This window comes from Bemisia tabaci, chromosome 2 (genome assembly GCF_918797505.1).
Source record: "Bemisia tabaci chromosome 2, PGI_BMITA_v3".
NCBI classification, from domain to species: Eukaryota; Metazoa; Arthropoda; class Insecta; order Hemiptera; family Aleyrodidae; genus Bemisia; species Bemisia tabaci.
In genome coordinates this window covers 44,781,249-44,790,676 of record NC_092794.1, presented here as the reverse complement: position 1 = coordinate 44,790,676, position 9,428 = coordinate 44,781,249, and the positions used below count along the sequence as shown (strand labels likewise).

The following is a 9,428-nucleotide window of genomic DNA, read 5'->3' as shown; positions in this document are numbered from 1 at the left end:
TTCCATCGTGAAACATTCAAACAGGAAAAAAAATGGCAGAGATTCTTATTTTCTCCGAAGCGATAGTAAATGAAAGCCGATTCTTATTGGTTGCACACTTCAGAATATCAATGTTCTTGGTTACTTTGGGTTGATTTTCTTGCGGGGGTTGGTTACTTTGTGTTCTACTTCCCATGTCAATACAAAAGGGTGTGCCGAAGTTTAAAAAAGGCTAAAGTTTCTTACGGAAAAAGTATCAGTGCAGCTGATTAATTTTGGAGGTCATTTTAGAAGCTTATTGTTATCAAAACCTATTAATGTTTTAGAAACTCGTAAATCAATGGAGTCGTTTTTTTCTTTGAATGTTGATAATAGGTACGTTGCGCAATGCAAAAATTAAAACAAGTTGATCAGAATATATTCCGAGAACTCTGAGCTCAGTTGAAGAATTCAAAATTGATGAAGCTTGATGAAAGTTGATGAAAGAGAACAAAAGTGAAGCAAAATAGTAGTATGAGGGAGCCCTCTAAACTCGTCTGTAAAGGATGTCCATGTTGCGTGCGAACGTTTCTGTTTTTTCTTAAACACAACGCCTGAATAATGCGACTATTCGTGTTCGACGGATGATCATGTTGCATGCAAAACATTGGAGGCACTCTCCTTTCCATAAGCCCTGGATAGACTTTATATTTTAGAAAATTAAGTGCAAATTGCACTGAAAAAAAAGTAGTTAGCGTTGAGAACTAATTTGGTAAGTTCTCGCCAAGTAGAATCAAAATTAGGCTTCAGAACTAATTTATTGTACTGAAGCACCAATCAATTCGCTTCATACGCTGACTTCACTTTACTAGAGCGCGAACCAGAATTGGAAAACAGCACTAGCTGTAAAATTAGCGCTGTGGTAAGACAAATTCACCTTCGGGTCAAACTAATTCGCCCTCAACGCTAACTGCCACATTGTCCGTTACATTTATTTAGTTTCAAAAAAGTGGCGTCGGTACAACAGCCTCAATCGCGTCAGCTCGTGAAAATCAATTAAAATGTGAAATTTCGGGCTCGTTTGACAATGTAAATACTCCCGGTATGATTTATAGTGTCCTCTCTTTCTTGAAAACGTTCGAAAGCAACATAAATAAACCTGTTAAGGTTAGAAATCGTCTGTTCGATTCAAAACGTAAACAAGCATGATATTCGTTGGAGTCGTCAATCTTCTGTATTAAATTGCGATTAAAGCGTTCCGCGTTCAGTTTATATTTTACGAAAACCTGTGAACTTACTGCTTACTTCTATAGTTCGTGTTCTCCCGTAATTTCAAAAGAATATCTCAAGTGTTCGGACGAGATATGTTTATTCAGTGTGAACATTCGCTACCGTTTCATGTGTGAGTGTGTGTCTCTCTAAAGGATAATTCTGTCTACTTGCACGTACCTATGGGATATTCCTTTCCTCTGTCGTTCATTTGGAACCGGTCAGTTTATTTTTACCTCTCATCTTTTAAGAAATCTTCTTTTCCTGAAAGTATTGTCCAGTTATCATTCGCTAGAGCCGTTTTCCTCCTCTCTCAGTTTTGAGGTTAGGTTGACCCAACCCTACCGAATGCGAATTAGAGTAGCGGAATTAGTTTCCAGCACTAATAGTGGTTAGTGTACAGAAACCAAAAATCATGTGTGTCCAAATCACACAATTTGAGTTAGTGTATAGAAACCATTTTTAGTCATCTGACGCTAACTCATTTTTTTCAGTGTGGTAGTTTTAATTAGCGTAAAAACGTAACAAAACAGGAGTAAGAAGTCTTAAGCAAAAACATTAGTGCAATGTCTTAGCGAAAAGCGTCGAAGTTATCAGAAACAAAAATAATCATCGGTCATGATAGTTTTCTCATCGAGAAAAATGACGTAACAGCAAGATTGAAAAATAATGGAATACTCTCAAACCAGACAGAGCACGTTAAAACAAAAGTAAGGTCAAGAAAATGCGTGACAATGTTTCTGCGCTTATTTTACTTGTTGGGACCAAAGAAAAAACTGTTTAAAGGTACCGTCTACGGCGGTCTACATGAATGAAATGTCAAATTCGCGGAGAAAAAGTTCCTTCAAAGGCAGAAACTATCATAAAGGCTGTAAAGGTGGCATCACTGAATATAAACAGAAGTTATGAATGAAAATGATACTGGAAGCTGTAGAACTACGGGGGAGACGGGGGCAAGACTGAAATTTTCTTAGAGCATACATGCTACGCAGCAAAATTACATGTAACTAGATCAATGTTTAGTTGAATTCCCCTCGCATAACTCAAATACACTGTTGCCAACATCAATAAGAAACACCTCGAGAGCGATAGAGTTCAAAGAGAGAAGGTTACTGCGCTGCTGTAGCTACTAATTGCGGCCCAAGCAAAGGTGAAGAAGGTGCCTTAAAGAAGGTGCCTTAACGCAATAGTAGCCAGTATCACCTTAAAAATTCGAACACTTCTACAATATTTTGAAAATGCTTTAACGGAAGGGTAGAAATGTAGAGATACGTGTATAAATCATACTAAACCTTTCCATCTTTATCTTATCATGCCCCCAAAATCTAACATATTGGATTTCACTGATTCAGAGACTTTAACGAAAAGGTAGAAATGTAGAGATTTACAGGTACATGATTAATTTTGTTAAATTTCTATGATTTAAAAACAACGAAAAATGACTCAGGGATGTAGTGATTTTGTTTCGAGGTTGCCTCATTTTCTGGATGCAAACAATTGAACAGAAATAAATAAATTTGTATTGCAATTTAAATGCTACTTTGCATGCTCCGGTTAAAAGTCACATTTTGCGCCTAAAAATCAACTGCGATTTTTACAAAATTGACGAATAACTTGTCATGCCTGAATTCATTATTTCACGCGATGCAGCACTTTTAATTAGAGCTTCATTAACTTTTATTTTGTTACATTTACTTATTTGCCTCCGCTACGAACTAAAGTTTATGATTACAATTTTATCATTTCATTTTAAAGCCATTTTCAATCTTAAACTGATCTTTAAAAAAATTCGACAATGAACAAAGGTATTTGACCCAAGCGATTTTACAAAGGTAGCCTCCCTACAAACCCTTGTAGTTTTATCATGCCATCATCAAAATTTACGTACTGCAATTCGATTAGTGTTTTCGATTTTCCGACAAGCTGGCATCTATGAGTAAACAGAAGCAAAAGAGCACGTTATCTCGGCAAAACCATAAAGTTCGCATTAATACGTCGCTTGGCTGACAGAAAGGGCATAAAAGCGATTTGAGATGAGCCCGGGAAAGTATCGAGTTGTATGGACGACAGGGCTCATCGTCGAGAATAGTTACGCCCTTATGTCAGGAAGGCGACGGATAGTGCAGCAACGAGCATGCACTCATCAGTGCTTGCAGTATGGCGTAACCTTTCAGTGGGTCTGAAGTTTTCTCTGCAGTCTCCATTTGCCACTCATCTATGATCTGTAACTCAATGTTTTACCATCATCATCATGACTCGACCAGTCGCAAAATTGGTGCGAAAAAAGAAAACAAAACACTCCACAGAGAAAATTACGACCGCGAATGGTTGCGCGTGACTCAAGAGTTCTAAGCTTGAAGGTAGGGTATCGATGGGAGCCCTTTTTGGGCACACCCTGCATTTCCTCAATTATTTGATTATTTACTCATTGAAGGTCTATATTTTACAGCATGCATCCCGATTTGCTTATTGTGTGGTCTCTTTTGGGTGTAATACTGGCCTAAGCATGAATTTGAGGGCCAATCTTGGCCAACAATTTTTTCTGCACTTGATTGCAAAGCCGCGTTTCTTGTCAAAATTTGTTTTTAAACCCATGTTTAAGCCAGTATTATTACGTAGAACCAAAAAGAGACTGAAAGTGATCTAAGTATGACGCAACCCGTACAATATAGACCTTCAATGAGCAAAAATCGTACAATTGAGGAAATGCAAGGTGGGCCCAAAAAACAGTCCTTTGAAAAATAACCGAACATTCATACAGTCAGGGCACATGCAAAATAACCGAATTAATGAGTAAAAAAACGAGCAATTATTATTATACGATGCTACTTTTCTGAAGCGGCGAATTCAATTGCTAAATTAAAAAAGCCCTAGAATCTTGCGAAACAACCGTAATGAACGCGAAAATAATTGAACTGCTCTAAGCCACGACCAACCTATCACATATTATGTATGAACATTAAAACAATAACGCTGAAGTTTCCAGTAGAATATACACCAAAAAAATCATTTTTACTCGCGAACATTCTGGTCAAATGCGATAAATGGAAAACAAAGGCCAGAATTTGAGTAGGTTTTTTTTTTTTTTTTTTTTTTTTTTTTTTTTTTTTTTTAAATATAAAACATAGTATGTGGATTTATTGATCCGAGTACTTTGATGACGATACAACAATCTATTAGCTGCTCAGTGTGTGGAATAGAGATCTAACTGAGTTTTCATTCCAATTAATTTTCTTCAATTTCCAGCGATGACTATTTAGTAGAGCCCCGTAATAAAGTTCCGCTTACTTATTAGACTCATCATCACATGCAAATCATCTGGTCGAGAAATTAATGACACTACACTTCGTGAATGGAGGAAGAGAAATTGAACAGAAAAAACACGGATACGCGCGGTAAAATGTATAATTTCAAATTACGCTCGAGAAATTACCGTATTACTGAAGCTCCAAATCATGCAAACTGATTTCGGTTGAGCTGCTCTTGATTTTTTGCCCCAATTTTTTGTCAAACTGTCTGATCCCCTTGCCCGCGCAGACGTAATCACCTTAATTGACCCCCTTCCCCCGAAATAGTTGTACGTCGACGTTGCAAAATAGTGCATACCTCACTAATAATGATAACTCTTTGAGTTCAAATGATTGGAAGCTGAAAAAGTCAACCGTGAAAATGATCGTTCTAACGGGCTGAGAAAACAACTTTCTGATTGATTTTCTATATTCTGGTGCTATTCCACGCAATTTTATTGATTCTTATACAAATCACCCTCCTGATTTTTAAATTTTTTGATAATCCCGAAAAGGTCCGGTTGTCAAAATTTTAGAAACTTTTTAGAACCGGCCATGCATTATTTTCCTCATTTAGGAGGCACAGAATTCATAAAATAATGTAATGAAAGCGACAGTAAAATAATAAGCATTCACAAAGGGTCTTTTTCTTGTGCCAATATAGTTTCTTCTCCTTTAAAACACTCGAATTTTGAGTCCAAACAATAAAGTTAAACATAACAGGGTTTTAAGAAAAATATTAGACGACTCCTTTCTTAAGACAGAATAAAAATAAATAATTTAACTTAACATAATTTTGCATTACTACGTCGAATGAAAAATTCTGAGCACAAACGCACGTGTCAGAGATGAGTCGCAGCGTCGATACTCAAGCATTGCAATAAGCTCGTCTCAACGTTTCCCAAAGTATTTGGTTCAATTCAAATGAAACAATGAGCATAAATTATGCAATTTTGCAACCTCAATAGGCACATGCGATGTTTTTTTTTTTCCTGCTGAATACGGAATCGGGAGTGCTTTACAGTGAAAGGAGTGAGAGAGATCCGAACAGAATCCATTTCTCTTACACAATTTTTCTCGTCTCATTTCTCTTTCCTCTTCTTATCCTTATGCATGCATCTCTCCACTCTCACCCTCGCTCTTTAATTTTTTTCTTTTTCTTTTTTTTTACTCCCCTGCCTTCTTCACAATTTGGCTGAGGTCATTGACAATTTTGCCTTCATGCTCAGTTGCAAATAGAGAATTTCACCTATAAAATGACCACATCGTCTGGGTTGAAATCACTCTTCTTCTTGACTCTTGCCAGTGTAGTACCAACATCTAACAAAATGGCATTCAAGGTATGTCTCGAAATTGACTTAGTGCTTCCTACAGTATTTTTCATATTACATTCTAAATTGAAAAGCTATTTTTGCGAGTGAATTTCAAGACCTAAAATTTACGGATCCTGTCTAGTAGTGCTCAGTGTACTCATATCGAAGTCTTTGCAGATAGTCAGAGTGTACAAGTGGAAGTTGCCAACTTCATAGAAAATGGCGTTGAATATTGTGAAGATAAATATTGTGTTTTCAACCTGTGTATTTTACGATTATGGAAGAGACATTTTGCACTGTCGTTTGTGGAAGGATTTGTTTCCTAAAAATATTGTAGTGATATCCTCCTTAAAGTATAGACGGCAATATTGCAGTTTTTTCCCCTACCTGAAACATTGTTTGCTCTATCTAAAAAGTGAATGTGCTTTCATTTGAACTTTTGAAGTACAAATTTGCTGATTCTTTGTTATCCAAAAAAAGAAAAAAACTTATAGATCATAGTTTCAAAATCTTGCACAAAGAAAGTATCATAGAGAACAAACTTTTAAAAAAATCAACTAAAACTCTTGATGGAATGTCAATATCTTTGTGAAAAGTTTACTTGACACGTCTTCCGCTAAAATTATGGCTCCCTGCTTTCAATAGAATCACCAGTATTCACGAGGGCCACTATACATTTTTTCCAAGTAGAGGCCATATTATGACCGCCTACTCTTTCATAAGTCTAGTTGCGCTAAGCGGTCATAAAAGTCCTACATTTTTCGCGGGAAGAAGGGAGGGTAGGCGGTTCAAGGGACTCATTTTACTTCGCCTTTGTCAATGTGGTCTTTAATTAGAACAGTTCAGAGGTTTGTTAAATAGAGCTAATGGTTTCCAGTTCTTCATACATGGTGATCTTCAAAACCAATGAAAAGTACCACAAGAACGTAAACCGCAACTTCAAGAGATACCCCTGAGAAGAGCAGCAATTCTTCTGTCTCAAAATAATTCAAAATCCCGAAATTATTTCAAATCCCAGGACTCTGATACTCAAAATAACGACAAAGGTAAATTTTGAATTGACATATTTGTATTTTTTCTTTTTACAGCTCTGCATCGTCGCCGCCCTCGTGGCCATCGTCAACTGCCAGTACGGCGCCCCCGCCTACAAATCCGCCTACGCCGCCCCCGCCTACGTCGCGTCCTCATACGCCGCCCCTGCATACAAACCAGCATATGCTGCTGCCCCTGCTGTAGCCTCCGCCTACGTCTCCAAACCAGTAGCCGCCGCCTACGCCGCCCCAGTCTACGCTGCACCCGCCTACGCTGCACCTGCCTACGCCGCACCCGCCTACGCCGCCCCGGTTTACTCCGCTACCGCCTACAAAGCCCCGTCCTACGGATACGCCCCTTCATACCCTGATGCTCACCCCGCCTACAAATTCGCCTACAACGTACAAGACCCACACACCTACGACGTCAAGAGTCAAGAAGAATCCCGAGACGGTGACAACGTCCAAGGAGTCTACACCGTTAACGAAGCCGACGGTAGCAAACGCGTTGTTCACTACGCCGACAACGGACACGGATTCGAAGCCGTTGTCTCCAAGGAAGGAGGTGCTCCCGCCTACGCTGCACCCGCCTACGCCGCCCCCGCCTACGCTGCCCCAAAATACGCCGCCCCTGCTTACCCAGTTGCCCCCGCCTACAAGAAGTAAACTCTTCTCACTCTAAGACTAATTCATACCATTCTTCATCTATGTCATTTTTTCGTGTAAATATGTGTAAATTATTTCACTTCCATTCATGTGATCATTGCCATACTTAGGTAAATAAATGAAAATAGTCAATTGAATAGTCGTGTCTCCTTTTTTTTTTGCAAATTGATTCGACTTAAATAAAGTTGTATGATCAAGTCAGAATTTGGACTAAATAAAGTGCATTGCTAATGCGTGTCTACGGTCAAATTATGTACTCGCTTCAACAAATAGTATCACTATAAAGTTTCTAGTTGCCATTGGCTAGAACTTTTGCATTGAGTTTTCATAATGGCATAAAATCAGCAGCCAACAAGCTCGGAGGTCCGCAAACTGGGTAATATTTCATTGGACTAGTGAAAAACAGACAAATATGCGTAGAACTCCCATGTAAACTCGACACAAAAAAAAGTATTCCTACGAAATACCTCTAAAAATTTGAAAACAACTTCCATATTTCTCATACTCGAGATTAAATGTACTTCACTTTGAAGAATATCATGCAGTTGAGCGTTAATATAATTTTGACGGAGAAAATTAAAAGAGATAATTTTAAAGATCGAAATAAAAAAAAATGTTTTAGAAACAACTTAAAAAGAGCTTGTAGAATGAAACTTTACAATCTTGAAAGATGACTCAGAAAACTTACGAAGGTCTAAAATATGTGTGTCAAAAATGCTTATGACTGAGTTATATACATGCCAACAGGATAAGATTTTAAAGACTAGCAGGAAATCGTTTTACATTTTGTAAATTATTTAATTTATTCGTTGAGGAAATATTATTTATAGGAATTTCATTTTTGAAGCTAGAGATAAAGGGTGGCTGAAATAAAAAATAAGTGTATTTAAACTAAAAGCAACTACATTTGCATAGGGTTGCATAGTTTCTTTTAGCCTTAGCACGTACACATTGTTTCTTAAACGATAATAAGAGCTCCGTCCTTCCTCCGATTCCCAAATAAGTTGAGAAACCCCAGTCTAAGTTCTCTTGCTTTTCTTTTAAGTTAGGAAAGCACGCAGGACTTTTGGGGCACCACGTGTACTTATATTCTTGCCTATACATGATTATTCACATTTGGAAATCGAGTACTTGGTACTAGATTTTTGTTGGCGTTAGCCATGTGCCTGGTTACTTTTGCCGACTGAGTGATAATCAAATACTCTAGATCATTTATTATCAGGAATCTAGTATCCATTGACATTTTCTTTAACGAGATAATATCATTGGGAATTTCTAAATATTATTGAAAGGCAAGGAAAGATCAGAGTGAATTTTGCCCGATTACTAAGTTCATTTATCAGTCATCCTTTGAAAATGTAAAATATGACACAAATCTGCTATGATGGAAATCAAGATACGTACTTTCGTGATCCACCATCACAATGGACTCTGGTGTACCCTGTACCAGTCACACAGTTTTTTCTTGGTAACACTGCATAGCACGATTCAACTAACTGTAAGAGGCAGGTAAACGTCGGAAACACCCACACCCAACGACATTAGACTATAAAGGCTCGAAAATTCTCGAGGCAAACTCACTTGAAGGATACCTATGTTTTATATCCGGAAACGGACTTCCAAAAGATTCCTTCTGAATTTCAATAAAGTCCAAAAATTGTACAGATCCGTAGGAAACTACGGAGGTCACACGACTTACCGACTATTTTCATCCTCTAGCAATTATTTGAGCTTCCGGTGAAATTTATAGGGTAAATTTTTCGCTTTTCCTTGTGAGGCAAGGGTTGCAAGTGAATTCAAAGTAGTGTCACAGGTGGCTCCGGTCCCGGTACCAGGGACCCAGTCCCCTCTCCCCCTTGTTGTGGGCCTGGTTACAACTCGTCGTTTGTATCTCACGTCTATTT

At 38.0% G+C, this 9,428-nt stretch overlaps 1 protein-coding gene across 1 annotated transcript; it reads left to right on the top strand.

Annotated features, from left to right (window-relative positions):
• The first annotated feature begins 5,283 nt into the window (after window positions 1–5,283).
• Window positions 5,284–9,026, top strand: LOC109040007 (uncharacterized). The gene is made up of 2 exons (XM_019055755.2): window positions 5,284–5,854; window positions 6,916–9,026. The coding sequence occupies exons 1-2, from the start codon at window positions 5,771–5,773 to the stop codon at window positions 7,522–7,524; spliced, it is 693 nt and encodes a 230-aa protein (XP_018911300.2). The 5' UTR covers window positions 5,284–5,770; the 3' UTR covers window positions 7,525–9,026.
• The last annotated feature ends 402 nt before the right edge of the window (window positions 9,027–9,428 follow it).

What these genes read in the sequence shown, in the direction of transcription:
- LOC109040007 (XM_019055755.2), top strand. Translation starts at nt 5,771, where the DNA reads ATGACCACATCGTCTGGGTTGAAATCACTCTTCTTCTTGACTCTTGCC. An exon ending in CTAACAAAATGGCATTCAAG is followed by an intron (nt 5,855 to 6,915) that starts GTATGTCTCGAA and finishes TTCTTTTTACAG; the next exon opens with CTCTGCATCGTCGCCGCCCT.